At 45.8% G+C, this 20,550-nt stretch overlaps 1 protein-coding gene across 5 annotated transcripts in view; it reads right to left on the bottom strand.

Moving 5' to 3' along the window:
• Positions 1-205: 205 nt before the first annotated feature.
• SERPINB5 (serpin family B member 5) overlaps positions 206-20,550 on the bottom strand; it is a 32,884-nt gene continuing 12,539 nt past the window's right edge. For 3 of the 5 annotated variants that reach the window (XM_086373726.1, XM_086373724.1, XM_086373725.1), the window contains 6 exons: positions 18,211-18,385; positions 16,086-16,223; positions 13,715-13,832; positions 10,273-10,415; positions 4,899-5,066; positions 206-2,773 (listed from right to left, as the gene is read on the bottom strand). In XM_086373726.1, coding sequence (XP_086229852.1) covers positions 2,381-2,773; positions 4,899-5,066; positions 10,273-10,415; positions 13,715-13,832; positions 16,086-16,223; positions 18,211-18,378 — 1,128 coding nt within the window. In that variant the 5' untranslated portion in view covers positions 18,379-18,385 and the 3' untranslated portion in view covers positions 206-2,380. The remainder of the gene's footprint in view (positions 2,774-4,898; positions 5,067-10,272; positions 10,416-13,714; positions 13,833-16,085; positions 16,224-18,210; positions 18,386-20,550) is intronic. The other 2 variants (XM_086373727.1, XM_086373728.1) reach the window with 1 other exon arrangement.

The raw sequence follows: 20,550 nt of genomic DNA, 5'->3' as shown, positions 1-20,550 counted from the left end.
AAGGTGGGAAAGGCTGGAGGGGAGTTCCACGGCCTCCTACAAGGGTTAGCCTCCTACAAGGGCCTGGTGTCATCAAACTCTTTTATGTAGTTGGAAGTTAACCTGCCATTTCCCTGGGCCTTTCCTCCCAGGATGACAGGGGATAGAAGGAGGAAGCAAGAGCTGGTGTGCAGGAAGGAAGGAAGACCAGAAGTAGGGGCAGTCATTATTCTCATTTCTGTTTATTCTACATCAATCCTCCCCGCAAAAAAACATTTTGTCAGTGGTTGGCTTGGTTCTATTTCAAAATAGAAAATCCAACTTTCATGGGAAAAAGCAAGTCTTGTAATTCAATAATATTTGATTTTCAACAGCATAAAAGGAATTCAATACTGAACCTTCAGAGCAAAAAGAAAGTTGAACCTATTTACAACAAAGCCGGTGGGTTGGAAGGGTGGTGAAGGAGTTCTGCCGTCCTTTCGAATGCAAACGTTCCAGCCGCCCTCTTTCTGCAGTGAATTAACACTTGAACTTCTGACACAGGTAACTTCTCAGAAACATCTTTAAAAACATACTATTATTGTGCGTTACCAACTAGCTATCCACAGTAACTGAACCAGTAGACGCTGAGAAACATACGCACCGAGGCAGCAGGAGCATTTTCAGTTGCCCGCCCAACAGCATTAAGCTCCTCCCCCGTCCCACTAAATCACAGCAATGACGCAAGTCCCTTCAACACCCGGAGCATTCTTTTACTGCCTACTGTGAGAGTTCGGGTGCATTTAAGTCCCTGGTGGTCAGACATCCACAAGCTTGAATTTCCTGCCAGTGGTCTCTTGCCAACCCAGCAACAGGTGGGCATTCTATCAAAAGTGAAAGTGCTTTTTTTTTAAGTTAGCTTAAATTATTTATTCTGCAGCAACCTGTTACATCTTTTCGTTGCTGTTGTTGTTGACCTTTATTGAGATGTACTTGATATAAATCATTGTACCAGTTTAAGGAGTACAATCGGAGAAGGCAGTGGCACCCCACTCCAGTACTCTTGCCTGGAAAATCCCATGGATGGAGGAGCCTGGTGGGCTGCAGTCCATGGGGTCGCTAGGAGTCGGACACGACTGAGCGACTTCACTTTCACTTTTCACTTTCATGCATTGGAGAAGGAAATGGCAACCCACTCCAGTGTTCTTGCCTGGAGAATCCCAGGGACGGGGGAGCCTGGTGGGCTGCTGTCTGTGGGGTCGCACAGAGTCTGACACAACTGAAGTGACTTAGCATAGCATAGCATAGCAAGGAGTACAATGTAATGATTGAATATTTCTAATATATTACAAAATGGCCACTGCAGTAAAGTGAGTTAACGTATCGATCACCTCACCCACTTACAACTTTGCATGTGTGTGGTGAGAACTTTTAAGATCTACCCTCTTAGCAACTTTCAAATATAGGATATGGTATTGTTAACTAGTGGATACCAAGGGGGGAAGGGCTGGGGTGGGAGGAATTAGGAGATTAGAACTGACACATGTACACTGTGGATAATGTGTATAAAACAGACAAGTGACGGGACCTGCTGCACAGCACCGGGAACTCTACGTAGCCCACCGTGCTGTTCTACGGCGAACTTTTACTGAGACCTGAACTTCCCACCGAGGCGCTGCCCTTGGTTACCACAGGTCCAACTCGCCAAAATTCCACCAAGTCCCGAAAACAAAGTCTTTTCGTAAGCAGGAGACACGCTCATTTGGCAGCAAAACCTGGTATTTTGGGCAGCCTAGTGTCTTTGCTCTGTGCCAGTATTTTGCATTCTATGGCAGACATATTAAGGTGCTGATTTATAGGGTGCTGTTCCAGTTTCTGTCAGTGGAATTCCATAGCATACAGTATATGCAACATATTATCTTTCTAAAATCCCCCCAAAGTCAGACTTCGAAGGAAAAATTGGTCCCTTTTGTTCAGCATACGGAGCTGTGGATGTACTGTCCCCAAGCCTCATTCATGCCAGGAAAGCTTTGCAGCGCCCATGTCCCAGGAAAAAGAGGATGTTAGAACATTCTGCATCCCAGAGAGGGAAGGCTAAGCTTTGGTAATAAAAATCCTCTAGATCCTCCTTAGAGGAATTTTCTTTGAGAAAGACTGTGTTCCTGCAAATAACCCTGGATTGTCTGACAAATAATGAACATGAATTTTTTTCTCTAAGGTGATTCCTTAAAGCACCATCTTCTAAGGGAGTGGGAGGGAAAATTAAAAAAAAAAAAAAAAGGATTGGAAAAAGGGTCTATTAGGGTGTGTACCGGTGGCTTCCTGACCCAGCAGTATTAGCAATTTATTGTGTTTAGAAAATGATTGTCTAGATGCAGAGTCGGCAGAGAAGTTGGGTGGGACTTAACCTGGGCTCTGCCACTTAAGGAGAACAGAACTTGCCAAAGAAAACGATGTTTCGAGTTTTGTTGTGCCTGATGATATAAATAAAGGGGTGGTCGGCATTGAACTCATCCTTGTGTTGCAGGATCCGTGACCCTGGCACCTCTATGGAATCCCCACCATCTTCAGTTATTTCTAAGGACACTCTGTGAATGACATTTGAGAGGGCCACTCCCTTCGTCTCTGACATCCCAGAGAAATCAGAGGTATCCTCATTAAAGATGTTTTTCAGCCCTAAGTTTTCCAGACTAGCCTTGGGATCAATCATCTTTTCCACCTTAAATTTTGGAATGGAGAGTTTGACTTTGGCATTGGCCATCATGCTGGGATTTGTCCACTGCAGGAGCGTCTCTGAGTTGAGTTGTTTTTCAACCTGAGGGACAAAAAGCAGAGGAAATTATTTTTTTTATTTCCAACTGTAAAAGATCCTGCTCGATTAAAAGCATACAGTGTCACTGAGGGCCTGATTGGAAGTAGTACAGGTGGTCCATCAAAGACAGAGCCGACTCTGCAGTTTTGGTATGTGATGAGGTTCTCTTGAAAATGGCCACCAAGCCACCCAGCATCATTCTCCCATACACCTTATGACAATGGTCCCTTCGCTCTGAAATTTATGAGAGCATTTCTTTTAACTATAGAGGAGATCTATAGGGATGAATCCATGGTTTATGATGATGCATGGATAATGGTGAAATAAATATAAAATTAGAAAACTGTTTATGCATTGTATTTACAGAAAGCTTATTTTAATTCCTCCACTAGGAAACCTAGAATATTCGTGCCCTAGGCATAGCATCAAATTTAATAAATTAAAGCTAAAGTTACCCTTTTTAAAATGAGAATTTGAACTGTCTAGGGTCATTCTTTAAGACCATAGGTGATGAATGCATCCATTTCAGTTGGTTATTTTTAAAATGCTGCTGCTGCTGCTAAGTCACTTCAGTCGTGTCCGACTCTGTGCAACCCCATAGACGGCAGCCCACCAGGCTCCCCTGTCCCTGGGATTCTCCAGGCAAGAACACTGGAGTGGGTTGCCATTTCCTTCTCCAATGCATGAAAGTGGAAAGTTGAAGTGAAGTAGCTCAGTCGTGTCGGACTCTTTGCGACCCCATGAACTGCAGCCTACCAGGCTCCTCCGTCCATGGGATTTTCCAGGCAAGAGTACTGGAGTGGGGTGCTATTGCCTTCTCCAATTTTTAAAATGAGAGATATGCAATGATGCATAAAATGATTTAGTCATAAAATTCTTCATTGAGCAAATCTTAAATTGCTCCTTGCCCTTCCAATCTCTGCACTGGCTAGAGGAGAAATGCATGTACAACAGAGAATAATATCTTGACTGTTACTACATGAGACAATCTGCACTGAAGTTACTCATATGAAACCTATAAAAATCAGGGAGATGACAAGGTCACAAACTGATCACCAGCTTTATTTCTAATGGGGGAGGGAACCATTGGACTCTCTTGCTAATCTATGATAAGTATTCTTCACGGATACTGTTTCATTTAAGACAAATTATTAAGACCAAAGCTTCCCAGGTGGTGCAGTGGTTAAAGAACCTGCCTGCCAATGCAGGAGATGCAAGAGATGCCAGTTCAATCCCTGGGTCAGGAAGAGCCCCTGGAGAAGAAAATGGCAGCCCACTCTAATATTCTTGCCTAAGAAATCCCATGGAGAGAGGAACCTGGTGGGCTATAAAAAGGAGAGAGAAGAATAAACAGAAGGAAAATGGAGACAGGAATTATGATTCATACAGTTCATACAGTAACAGATAAAACATAATGAGAACCAAAGTAGCAGGGAGGCTGAGACCAAGCTGGCCCATCCGCCGAGTCAGGGAGTAACTGAGCAGCCCGAAATAGAAGTGAATCCTAGGTTCCTCAAAGAGGCACTACTCGGGGCTCAGCTGGTGAAGAATCCGCCGGCAATGCGGGAGACCTGGGTTCGATCTCTGGGAGGAGGTGATCCGCTGGAGAAGAACATGACAACCCACTCCAGTCTTCTTGCCTGGAGAATCCCATGGACAGAGGAGCCTGGTGAGCCTGGTCTATGGGGTCATAGAGAGTCGGACACGACTGAGTGACTAAGCAGAGCGCAGCACAGCCTGGAGTTCAGAACGTTAAGAGTGCAGATTCCAATCTCCTGGGCTCACATTCCGATTCTACGTCCCCCACACGGGTTTGTACCATGTACCTAGCCCTCTGTGCCTGCGTCCCCTGGTAAACTCAGTACTCAGGGTAACAGTTTCTAACTCCTGCGACTGCCGTGAGAATTAGATGACCAGTGCGTGTGTGAACTTACAGTTCCTGGCACATTGTAAGTACCAAATAAATATTAGCTGTTTTAATATTGAGGAGAAAAACCCCCAAAGAACCCTGAAACCATTGGAGACCATTGGGCAAGGTTACCGGGCGCCCTCCCGCAGCCCCACAAGGCCGCCCACGCGTCTCCTGGCACCAGTGCGCCTGCGTGCTGCATCCTGCCGCCCTCCTCACCTGCTCCAGGCCCGTGGGCCCATCCTCCACGTCCTTGGGTAGCAGGATGAGCATGCTCAGGTGCTTGTTCTGAAAGGGAAGCTCTATGATCTTACAGTTGACACCATCGATGTGGCCCATACAGAACGTGGCCTCCATATTCATCATCTGCACTGGTTTGGTGTCTGTCTGTAAAAGGAGAAGAAATTTGCTCTGCCTGCTTTTCACACACACACACGCACACACACACACAATGTGTATATATATACACACACAGAGCACATAAATTTGTTCTTAATATAGCTTCAAGTCGTTATGGCTTAAAGCGGCCACAGGGGGATCCACACTGACAGAGACGGTCCTGTCAAGAGTTTATGACTTCCGCTGAAAAGTTATTCATGTGCTTTATAACTACAGGAACTATACATAATATAATACTGTATTTGCATATATAAAACTTTAAAAATAAGATGGAATGACTGGAAACACAAGCAAACATTAACTTAGGCTTTATAGATGCCTGTAATTACAAGATCTTTTAAGCATTGCTGGTGGAGCTCACTTGAAAGTTGATTCCAGCGCAAACCCGCATATCCATTTACACAGCTTTTCCTCATGAAATGCCTGTTATGGAGGAGGCAGCATAGAGCAGAGCAAAACCACGCTCACCTACTCCTCTGTCTGCCTGTGGTTTTCGTCACCCCTCCCCATCCCCTCTTCTTGCTCCTATCTGATTAGACATGAGGACCTCGGGTTTTGGTCTCACATGTGACATAAACAGATGCCGTGACGTTCAGTGAGTCACTGCAACCTCCCTGGGTCTCACTTTCTCTGTCAGCAGCATGAGGGAACTGGAGGTCTCAGGATGGCCATCCCTCTGGGGGAAGGTGGGAGGCGGGAGTGGGGAGCTGCCGAGGGGAGGGGAGGGGGCTACACAGGACAGGGCAACTCTGGCTACACTTTTCCTTTAAAATATCTGAAATGAAGCAAAATATAAAGATTTTACAAAGGTGGTTGTTGGTTCATTGGTGCTTGTTATATTATCCTCCATAATTTACTGTACACTTGAAATATTTCCTAATTTTAAAAATTAAGAATGATTACAAATAAAATTATCTCAAAATCCTTTATAGCTCCTATCACACAGTCCTTCTCTCCAGGCAGCATCCTTTTTCTCTGTGTCCCCATTAATATCTGACCTTGTGTCTCTGCCACAGAGGTGACTCATTTTCTAAAGAAAAATTAATTCATAAGAGGGAGTAAAGACTGATAGTAATTTAGTGCAACTCATTGTCTGGGTTTATACCTCTCACGCAATATTTGCCTGTTTTCTGAATCTCTCTGGGGAGAAATTTCAAACATCAAGTCTGCAGAAATAATAGAACAGTGAAGTTCTTATCTGGCGTCTTCAACAGTGAGCTCAACCTCAACAGTGAGCTAAACCTCAACAGTGAGCTAAACCTCAACAGTGAGCTCAACCTCAACAGTGAGCTAAACCTCAACAGTGAGCTCAACCTCAACAGTGAGCTAAACCTCAACAGTGAGCTCAACCTCAACAGTGAGCTCAACCTCAACAGTGAGCTAAACCTCAACAGTGAGCTCAACCTCAACAGTGAGCTCAACCTTAACAGTGAGCTAAACCTTAACAGTGAGCTAAACCTCAACAGTGAGCTAAACCTCAACAGTGAGCTCAACCTTAACAGTGAGCTAAACCTCAACAGTGAGCTAAACCTTAACAGTGAGCTCAACCTCAACAGTGAGCTAAACCTCAACAGTGAGCTAAACCTCAACAGTGAGCTAAACCTTAACAGTGAGCTAACCTTAACAGTGAGCTAAACCTCAACAGTGAGCTAAACCTCAACAGTGAGCTAAAGCTCAACAGTGAGCTCAACCTCAACAGTGAGCTCAACCTTAACAGTGAGCTCAACCTCAACAGTGAGCTCAACCTCAACAGTGAGCTAAACCTCAACAGTGAGCTAAACCTTAACAGTGAGCTCAACCTCAACAGTGAGCTAAACCTTAACAGTGAGCTAAACCTTAACAGTGAGCTAAACCTTACCCGGAGCTATTTTCAAGCAAACTAGACCTTACTTGTTTTACTGTTTCTATATATACCCATTTTAACACTTGTCACAGTGTTAGAAATATGTGTGTAAGACTTCCCTGGTGGATAACAATCCATCTGCCAACGTAGAGGACACGGGTTTGATCCCTGGCCCAGGAAGATCCCACATACCGTGGAGCAACTAAGCCCTCACACTGCATCTCCTGTGCCCATGCTCTAGAGCCTGTGAACTCCTGAGTCCCTGCACTGCAGCTACTGGAGCCCGAGGGCCCAGAGCCTGTGCTCCACGGAGAGGAGCCCGCAGTGAGGAGACTGTGCACCCGGAGAAAGCCCGAGGGCAGCACCAAAGACCCAGGACGACCGAACTAGCTAAGTAGCAGCGTGTGCAGCCACAAGGAGGAGATACTGCAGAAAAGAAATGTGTGTGCACGCGGCAGCCCCCGCCCCATCCAGACGACAGTCAGAGCAGGAACCACGTCTTACACCTTGGCATATCCCAGCACGGAAGAACTGCTCACTAAACATTCGGCTGTTATTAAATAACTGAAGACTTTGCCTCTATATATAACCAAAAAAAATTATGGTTTTTTAAAAAATACTACTTTTGGAATTAACTGGTAATTCTTCCATCTCTCAAAGAAGATACAGATTTGTCTAAAAATCTCCATTAGTTTAGATTACTAATAGTTTCTGAATTCACAAAAACTGTGATCACCAAAAACTGTCATCCATTTCATTTTTCAGCACTGACTGTGGAAACAATAATCCCTCTTTCTAAAATATAAATTAAGACATGTCTCTGAAAATAAGACTAAGTAACAACCATCCCAGAAAATACAGCGTGTGTGTGTGTGTGTGTGTGCACCTTTGTCAGAAGAGGTATTATACTAAACTTTTAATAATATCACTGCATCAACTCAGTCTAGCCCTTAAAAGACATGAGACCAAAGGACACGGGAAAAGTTTTAGTAGCATCGCCCGAAAGTTTGGGAGCTGACAGAAGCACCTCACAGGAAACATAATAACCTGTGCCTTCAAAAGGAGGGTGTAGCCCCACACAGCCTTGAATGGTGTTTTATTTGATGAACCTCTGAGAGATCAATGGCATTTTAAATCCCTATTAATTCTCTTTCTAAAGTCCAAGACTCCAGGATGTTGATCCGACCAAGCTTTATGATTTAATACTGCACACATTCTACCCACCTCTGTAAAACACTCATTAACAAATGTGAAAACACAGACCTGAGCCTGAGCGGCACAAGAGTTCATGGTGAACTCACTCACTATTGCAGGATTCTGATGACTTTCTGGGCTGGCCCTGCAGCTGGTATGAGAAGCACCATTAGCAACATCAACTCAATGGACATGAGTTTGAGCAAACTCCAGGAGATGGTGAAGGACAGGGAAGCCTGGGGCACTGCAGTCCACGGGGTCGCAAAGAGTCGGACGACTGAGCGACTAAACAGCAGCAGCTGTAGGCTCTAGGAGAGACCTGAAAACTGGAGTCGATCACAGGGCTCCAGAGTAAATGAGCTTCCTTCCACTATATCGCTGACCGACAGACAGTTCTGAACCTGTGTTCTTATCACAAGCCAGATTCCATCGAATGAAACCAAATCACACCGTCCTATACATTTCTGGAGTTTCCCAGGTCCTCTACCTGATCTCAGAAGGAGAGCAGTGAGCGGTCCTGAAGAGAGATCTTAGTTCCCTGCCCAGGAATTAAACCTGGGTAACCCAGCTAAAAACCAAGAGTCCTCGCCACTAGACCACCAGGGGCTCGAGGCTGGAAGAAACGTACGCCTGGCTCTTGCCCCTGTTTGAAAGCAAGACTGTTTCAGGGAGGCAAAAACTATAAGAACAGGTACAAAGTTTATTATTAGAGACGCACTGCAACGCATGGTGAGCAAACAGGACAACAGTCTGTCTATCTACCGCAGAAGCAGAGCGGAGATGCACACCCGAAGAGAGAGGGTACCGGCCGCCTCTCCAAGGAGGGGCGTGCGGCGAGTCAGAAGCTGGGCAGAGACCCCCCGGAGACGTCCTGAGTGAGGAGCGCGCGGTGAGGAGGTGACACCAGTCAGTCACGTGCGACAGTCCCCCCATCTTTGTTTACCTTTGGCCAATTACCTTGTTTCTTTCTTCACACCTGACTGGGCCATGGACCCTCCCCAAGATGCATGCACAACTTTTCTTCTAAAACAGATCCCACCGCAGAGGTCTATGGGTGTGTGTCCACACTTATTATGGGGTGAGGTCCCCTCCCTATTCGACCCCCAAGAAGCCTCCCTGCACGCGTGCAGACAGGGAAGACTTCCTTGGCCTCAGGAGTGGGCATCGTATCTCTGCTTTAGCAGAGCTCAGCTTTTGCCACTACCTTGTCCTTGGGAGTGTCTGGGGGAGAACAAAAGCTCAGTTTTACTCCACGTGACAAACACCAGGCATCCAGCCCAGAGGCCCACTGTCTCCCACCTCATAACGAAACAATCAGTTTTCCAGTCTCAGGTCTATGACTTCTTATTCACTCAGTAGTATTAAAACTATACTTCCCTACAATGCAGGTTTGTAATTCTTCTCCATAATGACTCCTAGCCCTGGAGATGAGTAAGATATGCTTTCTCCTTCACGGTCAGCAAGCACCTCAAAGCGCTTTCTAAACTAAAATATCAAACCATGTACTTTACTGCTAACCGATGAGAAGTGAGATCACAGAGGAGTTTATTAACCTGGAATAAGATTCCCAAATGGTTATGTTTCATGATGATACAAAGACCTCTGACGTTGGGATTTAGTGTGTTCCTTTTCTTTTCCTTTCTTATTAATGGCCCCGAAGATCTGTAGCTATTTTCTAGTTGGTGATTTAGATTTAACCACTATGTTATAAGGACTTCCCTGGTGGCTCAGATGGTAAAGAATCTGCCTGCCATGCAGGAGACCTGAGATCGATCCCTGGGTCAGGAAGATCCCCTGGAGAAGGGAATGAAAACCCACTCCAGTATTCTTGCCTGAAGAATCCCATGGACAGAGGAGCCTGGTGGGCTACAGTCCATGGGGTCACAAAAGAGTTGGTCACAACTGAGAGACTAACCACACACTGTATTATAAGCTCTGTAAAATCTTACTCAGACCCTAAGGACATCCCAGAAAAAGAATGAGAGTCTCTGGATTATGGAGTTTTTTCTACACTTACCCCCTGGCTGTTGTCTTGGGAAAAGATAACCTTTTGTGCCTTAACTGTCCTCATCAGAGTGAATTCCCAGGGTCCCTTGCGTGGCTGTGATTTTTCAGACCTACAGCTGGGACCCTGTCTGCTGCATGCAGCCCACGTACCTGGTTGATTCTGAAAGGGCATTCTTTGGTTTCTGACTCAGGAAATTTCTTCATCCACTTTCCAACAAAGTAGGCAGCATTAACCACAAGGATTTTGGTCTGGTCATTCACACTGTTGTCAGCTAAAATGTTCTCAAAGTGGCCTGCAAACAATTTTAGGAAACCACAAATTGCACAGGGTTATTCTCCCAAACCTCCTCTGATGTCCGCGTGCAAGTCCACTCACTGGCTAGAGCCACGCCTGTAATGTGGCTCGGCAGCCCAGCCCATCTCGTTTCAAAAGGATCCCTTCTCTCCTTCCATCCCGCCACACCCAGCCTTTCCAAGAGACCTGGGGAGGAGGGTGACAGGGAGCAGGGGAGGAAGGAGGAAAGCCACCGCCGTGGCGTCTCTACAGCGCCGAGGAAGGTCGTGCCGGACACTCAGGCGCGGTGCCCTGCACATCTCCCCCCTTTACAGATGAGGAAGCTGAGGCTCCCTGTTAAGTCCCTTGCCCAAGACGATGCATGAGCAATGGGGAATTCAGGATTCAAAGCCAGTTCTTTGTGACGCCAAAGCCTGTGCTCATGGGGAAAAAAAAAAAATGCCAGAAACCTTATTTTCTACCCAGCCCTGCACTCAGTACTGTCCCGAGTCCCATCTCACTTCCCTCACGATGATCCTGGAGGGCAAAGGTCATCACCCCCATTTCACAGATGAGGACACTGAGGCTCAGAGAGGCCGTGTGGCTCTCCAGGTTCACTCAGCGGCCAAGCACGTTCAATGCCTGGACAAAGCTCTCCTCTTTACCCTGGAGCTCCCGCCCCTCCTCCTCAAATTGCCCTGGTGCCAGTGTGTCTGCATCCAGGTCAGCTGTAATCACCACCATCGGCTCCATGACAACTGCAACCACCACGGAGCTCAAACCCTCAACAGACGAAACAGTTCGATGGTGACAAACGCTTAATAAAGTCTTTGCTTTTGAATAGCATTGATGTTTTTGCAAAAGATTTTTCTTTGCCTAATCTCTTAGATCTTCTCACCATGGCTCAGACCCCCTTCCTGGGCTGTGGCCAGTTGTGCAGGGACCTGCACGGGTTTCGTTGCCATCTTCAAATTCTCAATGCAGTTTTTAACCAAAGGCCCTGTGTTTTCGTTTTGCACTGGCACCTGCAAATTTTGTAACCCATCCTGCCAGTTCTAGGTGATGGGCTGACTACGTAACAGCATCACTGAAGAAGGAGGGAGCTAGTTAATGGTGGTGTGTGTGTGTGTGTGCGTGTGTGTTAGTCACTCAGGCATGTCCGACTCTTCGCGATCCCATGGACCGTAGCCCACCAGGCTCCCCCTCTGTCCATGGGATTTTCCAGGAAAGAATACTGGAATGAGGAGCTGTTTCCTTCTCTAGCGGATCTTCCTAACCCAGAGATCGAACCAGGGTTTCCTGCACTGCAGGCAGATTCTTTACTGACTAAGCCACCAGGAAGCCCAAATGTAGTGGTCAAGTGCATTAACTTAAACATCAACCTTCTGATTTCAAATTCAGAAGTTTTTTCACTTAACTACCTTGTCCAGTAAAAAATGCAAACTTCTGAAGATTTTAAAATGGAGGTTGCTGGAGAGAAATGCAACTTGTTAACAATTTTAAAAGCAAAACTGTTACACACCTGAAGCTCTTCTTCAGGTATGCATTTTAAAATTGTGCCTAACCTGGTGGATGTGAGAGTTGGACTGTGAAGAAAGCTGAGCACCGAAGAATTGATGCTTTTGAACTGTAGTGTTGGAGAAGACTCTTGAGAGTCCCTTGGACTGCAAGGAGATCCAACTAGTCCATTCTGAAGGAGATCAGACCTGGGATTTCTTTGAAAGGACTGATGCTAAAGCTGAAACTCCAGTACTTTGGCCACCTCATGCGAAGAGTTGACTCACTGGAAAAGACTCTGATGCTGGGAGGGATTGGGGGCAGGAGGAGAAGGGGACGACAGAGGATGAGATGGCTGGATGGCATCACTGACTCGATGGACGTGAATCTGAGTGAACTCCGGGAGTTGGTGATGGACAGGGAGGCTTGGCATGCTGCGATTCATGGGGTCACAAAGAGTCGGACACGACTGAGTGACTGAACTGAACTGAACCTGGTATTTCCTAGACCAGATCTTTCTTTATATACAAAGTCAAAGAAAGTTCATTTCAATAACAAATATGTATCAATGTACACATTTGTGTGTGGGCATACTATGGGCTTCCCAGATGACTCAGTGGTCAGCAACCCACCTACAGATGCAGGAGACGTGGGTTTGATCCCTGGGTTGGAAAGGTCCCCTGGAGGAGAAAATGGCAACCTACTCCAGTATTCTTGTCTGGAAAATCCCAGGGATAGAAGCTACAGTCCTGGCAGGCTACAGTTCATGGGGTCGCAAAAGAGTCAGACACAACTTAGCAACTAAATAACAAGTCCGTATCAACAAGAGTCGGACACAGCTGAAGTGACTCAGCACACACATAGACAACACATGCCCCACTGTACAGTAAACTCAGACTCCAATCCAAATCCCTCCGTTGATAATGGCAGTGTCTGGGTTTAAATCTAGGCTTGAATGACTCCCAGCCCACGTCCTCCCCAGGCTGAGCCTGTGGTTACAGCCGCGGCTCTGTCACTCCTGAGTCAGAGTGCCCAGGGGGCCACCTCACGGCCTTGGGTCTCTGCTACGGAAACACGTCCCTCCCCAGATTCCGGGGAGCACAAAGCACCCGAAAAGCCCACGAGGCTCTGTGTCCCCCCAGATCTCTCCTTGTGTCCTGGGGCAGCGAGGACGAGAACACCGATTTGCACCCAAATTCATCTGAGCTCCAATTCCTTCTCACAGAGAATTTTCGTGGAGGGAGGAGCTAGGAAAAGGAGAGGCCTCAGGGAAGCGCTGAGCAAGAGGCAGGAGCTGTGCTGCTAGAGACCCAGGACCTGGGCTATCGACCGGGATAGAGGTTTGAGACAGGTTCCACCGTGGTGGTCTGTCTTGTTCCACTTTTTCGACACGTCTTTTTGACGACCTAAGGCCTTTCCATGCTTTTTTCCTTAATAAATTTGTAGAAATCTGAGCTGAAAGTAGCTTGGAGGATAATCAGTTTGCAGTCCAAGCCCTTCATTTCCTGATTGAAAAACCAGACTCAGAATCCGCCCCGAGCTGTCCTTTGTTAGAGGCACAGCTGGGGCTCTAGGAGGGCTTGTGGCAGCCTGTCAGGGAGCAAGACAAGGCTCCCCTGGAATTCCACCAACTCGTGACCTGAGGCAGGAGACGCCCAGAAACCCGCATGGTTGAAACGGCTTGGTGCACAAGAATTAGGCTCGTGTACTGAAAACATTCAAAGAACCCTCCAGATGTTCAAGTTTATACTTAGCAGACCCATGAGAAGACACAGTCTATTTACTTAGTGATTTATAGCAGAATAAGTAAAGGATACTTGCCATCTGTGAGTTCCTTAATTGAGTTGTTGATCTGACCTTTCGTTTCTTCCAATTTATCTTTGAAATCAACGGTCTCCATCTCTTTTGCATAGGGTCTCTTGGTGGAGCTGATGAACTCCTAAAAAACATCCAATTCATAAAATCACAAAGTCCTTAAAGTCTGTAGTCAAACCACTGTGCCCTTATACAATTCTAGCACAAGGACTTCTAAATTCTATTACTATGGACGCCCTTTCAAAATCTGTCACACAATATAAATTGAAACTTCAAGGAAAAATCAATGAATTTTCTTTGTATTGCTTCATTTGTTCAATTCTAAGACAATACAAGTATTAAATGCCTCCATCAATTTCTTTCTTTGGGGGAGAAAAGAAAAATTATGTTAAAGGCACACAATTATATGAATTCCAATTTCAGAAATGCAAAAATGTACGTTTATATATGATGTTTTAGAATGGAAGAAATGCACAGAAAAGAGAACTCGATGAGAAGAAAACTCTAACCCACACTGAAATAAAGATTATAAAGATGCTTGGTCCAAAGACCAAGATGGGCAGCATCACCTGGACCTTGTTACAAACGCAGAATCTCAGGGCTTCCCTGGTGGTTCATGCACTCAGTGCAGAGGACCCGGGTTCGATCCCTGGTCAGGGAACTAGACTTCATGCTCCCAGTGCAGAGGACCCGGGTTCGATCCCTGGTCAGGGAACTAGACTGCATGTGCAGCAACTAAGGCCCAGCGCAGCCATAAATTAAAAAATATTTAGGATTGCAGAATCTCAGGCCCCCCCCAGACCTACTGAATCAGAATCTGAGTTTTTAACAAGATTCCCAGAGGACTCACCTGCACATTAAAGTCTGAAAGAGTGCTGCAAAGAACAGAGCAGTGTTTCTAATTATAACGCTTGTTAAAACTGCAAAAGCCTAAATCCATCCCTGCTGATCTTGATTCAAGTGACCCAAAGCTGAGGATACACATTTTCAGCACCCGGCAGTTGTGATGCAACTGGCGCTCCACAGACCACACCTGTTTGTACTGTTACTAGTAAATCTGTAGATGACATACAACCCGCAGAAGCAATGGAAAGCACTCTTAAAAAGTTGCTTGCAACTCCTGGTTTGAAATAATTCGAAATGTTGAATGGAAGTTCAACCAAACTAAACACAGATTGATTAAATGCCATGTCACTTTACTTCTGAATACAGGACTCCCTGGATTTTTTTCAGAGCAGTCAGAACCTTAGCCAGTTGGATTCTCTTCACTGCAACCCAACCTTGGGACTGAGTTACCATTTACTGACAGAGCTTAGAACATTCCAGAGACCTTGCAAGAGGAAGGGCCTCCACTGTCTTCACTGCCAGCATCAAAATGCATTTAAGTATCTTTAAGGACCACCTAGGGAGTTTTTTAAATGTTTTCATTCTTGGGCCCCAACTCACATCTCAATATTTCTTTAATTCCCCCAGGTTATTTTGGAAGAAGAAGGCTGTGTGTGTGTGTCTTTAAGCAACAAAAACAAACTCACAACAGTATCTAGTGATCTACATCCCCAAAAGATCCTTGCCAGAATACAAACATTTATTTGAAGATAGTGAAACTAAGGCAAAATATTTAACTGGTAGTCCACCTTTTAGATTTGGAAAGCTTGAAATTCTGACCATCCAAACGCAAACTGAACTCGATTTTACTAAAGCAGAGAATGAGCATCTCTGTAGTTGAGGAAGTTGGCTGCGTGTTTCAAGTGAAGATTTTTAAAATATTATGATTCACTCTGGATCAAATTTAAGGACATTTCAGTGGTCTTTATATGATTCCTCCAAGAAACTCCTAAAATTACCACCACTGCCTTGGATACCCACCTGACCAGCCTGGCAAAACAAACAAAATGGTCTGTGACTGACGAAAACTGTCACTTCGTACAGTTATTATTTTCCTTACTGACTTTGGGAAACATCAGAAGAATACTGTGTGCATGAACAAGCAAGGTAAAGAAGTTGAAATCTTCCCAGGTCACCTGCCCTGACGCTGAAGGAGAAAGAGGTTTAAATCACGGGCTGTCTTACATCTATAGAGACGCATTTGTTAGAGAGTTAATAACCCCATTTCCCACCTCTCTCAGTGAGGAAGCTAAGAGAAAGGGTGGGGTGTGTGGGTGTTTGAGAGTGAAAAAAGGAAGCTGATGGCTCCTCTGTATTTTAAGTTAAAATAGGTAACTGCAGTTGATTCCCACTGTATTCAACCTCTCCCCTGGGATTAATTTATTTTAAATAAACCATAAATGAGCATCTAGAAAAAGTCGTTGGTCTAACCATGAGAAAACGTCACCCCTGGTAAACAGCTGAATCTTGCTAATTCCACTGAGCCACTTACTGTAGAAAGATTCAGAGATTTTTCTACGTAGAGCCGTTTGATTAATTTCAGGGAGTAAAAGGAACTCAGCTTGTTGACATCCGATGTTACTGTTTGAAATCCAAAGGGCACATCTTTGACATTTTCAAAATGAAGGACCTGTGAAGAAAAAAATCCCCATCACCCATGAAGCACTGCCTGCTCCCGTGGCGGAGGACACATGGCGATGGCCAGCCTCCTGGGGACGGGGCCTGACCATCTGACACAGAGACCACGGTGCTCTGTGGTTCCCAGAGAGCAAGGCTGCTCAACCTTAGCGCTGCTGGCAGTTCAGACAGGACAGCTCCAGGGGGAGGGGCGCAGGGGGCAGTGCCATGGCGCCCGGAGGAGGGGCGCAGGGGGCAGTGCCATGGCGCCCGGAGGCGCCCGGAGCCCTGGGTGCCAGAGCACGCCTTCTTCCCCTTGTGGCGACAGAAGTGTCCCCGGTCACTGCTGAGTGTCCCCGAGAGGGTGCGAGGTCACTGCTGAATGTCCCCGAGAGGGTGCGAGGTCACTGCTGAATGTCCCCGAGAGGGTGCGAGAGGGAAGGTGCGGACTGTCCCCAGCCGAGAAACACCAGCATAAAGGCACTCTTCTCTCGATTTAACTATAAAGAAAATTTGCCCCTTCTTCAGAATGATGCCTCTACGCTGTTTTCCAAACTTGGAAAAGATGGAAGTAGGTTAAAATTTCTACCCAATTCAGAGACAAGAAGAGAGAAATTAATGCCAAGAGACAACCACTAGGCAAGTATCAGATTCCAGGATACAGGAGTCTCCAGAGTTCCTTCGGTGTCCTAACTAGTGCCAAATGGGCTGATGGCGTCATTTAAGGTAGGCAGCTCCGTGCCAACCGTGGCCTACGGTTTAGTAGTCCGCCCTTTCACCCCAGCCTGTACCTACTAGAAACGTCTTGCCCAGCTTTTAGAACTTCACTCTGCTCTGCAAAATGGACTGACAACGCCTAGTTGTCTAAATTGCCGTGAGGATTACAGACACTATCTGTAAAACACCTAGAATATTATATGGATTCAAAATGTTAATAATTATTTTTATAGTAATAAGCCACTTAAAATCAGGATGCTATTTTCTGGAAGTCTTAAAACCTTTTATTTTATTCGTAACTTTTTTGTTCCAACCAATAACCCAGCCTCTTTTCACCTCCATGGTGCCCAAAACATGACATCAGGATAAGGTGCTTCTCTCCACATCCTGACCCATAATAACCGAGCCCTGATGCCACACCTCGGGTGACATCACTTATGGGCACACTGCACCTGTGAGTCACACAGCCTTAGTCCTGCAGGGTCAAACTGGCTGGTCCAAAGTGGTACATTACTGTTACGCCTATTGACAGGCAAACAGACCAGAAAGTTAAGAACCCAAGCACCCACTGTAGGAGAACAATAGCAGGCGCAGTACCAGAAATGCTCTTTTCCATCTCTTCTCTAATGGTAGGTGAGGCGTGAGGAAAGGGAGATGGGGTAGGGATGGTGCGGTGGGAGAAAGAGGGATGAAAAGATGAAGCTCCTCTCCCCACAAAGGAAGTGTCCTTTTCAAGTCCCACTCAATTTCAAGTGTAAATTCTCCATTGAAATAAGCATGGGTACATTCTATCTATCCAGTAAGGATATAGAATAGGGCAGAATATACTATAGAGTAGAATATAGTGGAGTCTGCATCTTAATATACAGCATGATGCTTTAATAAATTCTGTGCATAAGACAGAGGGTTTAGATATCACTCTTCCTGGTTGGGGTATTTGCAGTGGAACATTAACAAACATCCTTTTGATTGACACTTACATTCTAACAGGTAGAAAGATGTCATGTGACTTGTCAAAGGCCACTTGTTAGTGGAAATGCTTTTGATTGTCTAGTTAATCCCCGGGTTCTCCCCCGCAACACAGTGCCTGTTCTAAACATGGGTGGCAGGCCAGATAAATGAGCTTTCACATTTAAAAAGTAAATTGAGAGAGTGCTAGAAGTGGCAAAATACACAGCCCTGAGCCTATCTGACCACAGAGCCTCACTGCCTTTCCCCAGGCACCACCGGTGCGTCTTGATTACTCTTTTCCACGCAAAGCAGAGGCAAGCTGCAGGCCATACCTGTCCAATTTCATCTGCTGTGTCCCCTTTGGCACCGACTTGAGCAAGTGACAGAGAGGTGGACAGACAGATGGGAGAGAAGAGGATGTTGTCCGCCGGCTCCTTTTCACACAGCTGTTTGTACAGGTCAACTGCAAAGGCCGAGTTTGCCAGTCGCAGGGCCTCCATTGTGGGCCTGGAACAAAGGACAAGAGAGAGGCTATTTCTAAAGCACCTTTCAAGTGCCCTCAACTGCATCTGGCAGCGCAGTAAGAATCCTAGTCAAAGTCACGGGCTAGGGTAGAGGAGAGGCAAGAACTTCCTGTAAATGCAAATCTAAAGCCAGTGGTGATGCAACTCCTGCCCGCACGTCCTGAGGTCTGAGTGTCCAGATGTGAGGTCCTCTCTCTGGACAGCTCTGCCCTGAACCTCTGAATCCAGGCCCATTCGGCTACAGTGACCACTGTCAGGAGTGCGATTAGTGTGACTAATTAGATTAACGGTCAGTCGGGACACCTCTTCTCTGCATGGAGTCAGGACAGTCGTCAACACTGATGAAAATCAGTTTATTTATCTATATTGTTTCAATTAGGATTTAGGTTAAACCATATAAAACTGAATTTTTTGTAGATTTCAAAAACAGTCAAGTCACAGCAATTCTGTGTGATTCCAGTTAAAGAGAGGGCAGCTTCAGCTAAAACTATGGAGCCCAGGGCTCATAAAGAATCCCCCTGCAATGCAGCAGACCCAGGTTCAGTTCCTGGGTTGGGAAGATCCCTTGTAGAGGGGAATGGCAACCCACTCCAGTATTCTTGCCTGGAGAATCCCATGGACAGAGGAGCCTGATGGGCTACATGGGGTCTCCAAAAGAGTCGGACACGACTGAGCAACTAAATAACAACCAAAGTGGAAACAGCAGCAGTGGGTCTCCTCTGGTCTTGCCTGAGAACTCATTATTCTGAAGCAGAGCTTCTCCAGGTGGAGCCTACAGATCCCCTGGCAGCCCGAAGATCCTTTCAATGGGTCCATGAGGTTGAAACTCCTTTCATAATAGTACTTAGACATCATCTTCCTTTCACTCTTAATCTCTTACAAATACACGGTGGAGTTTTCCAGAGACTATGGTGGTGGTGGTGGTCGTTTAGTCGCTCAGTTGTCAATGAAGCCAAATGTTAGAGAGATTTGCAGAAATGAAAAATGATGTTACTCTTCTCTTTGTATGACTTCACTTTAGAAAACAGTTATTTTTCATAAAAGTATGTTATCCATGTTACTATGTAATGGCTCCATTATTGTTAATGAGTTTTTAAAATATTTCAGAATTTTTTCAGCTTTAATTTCTAACTTAATATCAATAGATATAAGCAACATGAAAAAAAACCTCTTTGGGATTCTCAGTTATTTTTAAGCGTGTAAAGGGATCTGGAGGCTAAAGCCTGACAACTGCTGTGCTAGTGAAAGGCCTGCCTATCCTCTAGCCCTAGTGCAGCAGATACTGACTGATGAAGCCTGAAGGCTCCTGGGTAAATCCAGCGGTCAGGGCATAGTCCCTTCTAGAAGCCAAGCTGAGCTGCATGAACCCTCCGCTCTGCCTGACCCCAGGATAGCATGTAGGGGGCATCATTACCCCTGGATGACCATCCCACGGATCAAGGTTTGAAGCATTCCCCCAAGGCACTCAAGCACTGTGCAGTCGTGTATTCAGACAGCAAGAGCGAACGCGGCACTGAAGGCCCTCGGGTCGGAAGTGCTCCCTGGCCTCAGACGAAGCATCACCACTCGAGACAGAGGGCTTCCGTCAATCAGGAGCCAATGCATTAGAGTCAAATGCACAAACAGGATCTCAACTTTGTACCTCATCCCTGAACAGAATTTCAAAATGCCAAGACAAGAGACTAAGATCAAGGAACGTGCCCCTGGTCTTCAAACAGTTCTTCAGAATTCTCCCTTTTATGAGACATGTGGCTTATGTGTAGGACAGACTTTAAAAGATCATAATAAATCTCAGTCACAAGTTTATTAGCAAAAAAAAAAACTTTTCTGTTGCCCCGTTCATGCTCACTGATCTTCTCCAGTGACTGCTTTCTCCCATGCCCGATAAGTACAGCCAAGTGACCTCAGCGTTTCCATTATGAACCTATGATAATGTAACCTGGGGCTTCCCTGGTGATCCAGCGACTAAGATTCTGAGCTCCCAATGCAGGGGGCCCGGGTTTGGTCTCTGGTCAGGGATCTAGATCTCACATGTGGCAAGTAAAACCAAATGCAGCCAAATAAATAAATAAAAATAGACATTAAAAAGGTTAAAAAAAAAAAAAAAGTAACCTGAAGTCAGGCCAGGGACCTTACATTTCTTTAAGC

The sequence above is a fragment of the Bos grunniens genome, chromosome 24 (assembly GCF_055505025.1).
Source record: "Bos grunniens cultivar Pamir isolate PY7600 chromosome 24, Bosgru_T2T1.0, whole genome shotgun sequence".
Classification (NCBI taxonomy): Eukaryota; Metazoa; Chordata; class Mammalia; order Artiodactyla; family Bovidae; genus Bos; species Bos grunniens.
Note: the sequence above shows the minus strand (reverse complement) of the source record. Positions and strands in the feature narration are given on the sequence as shown.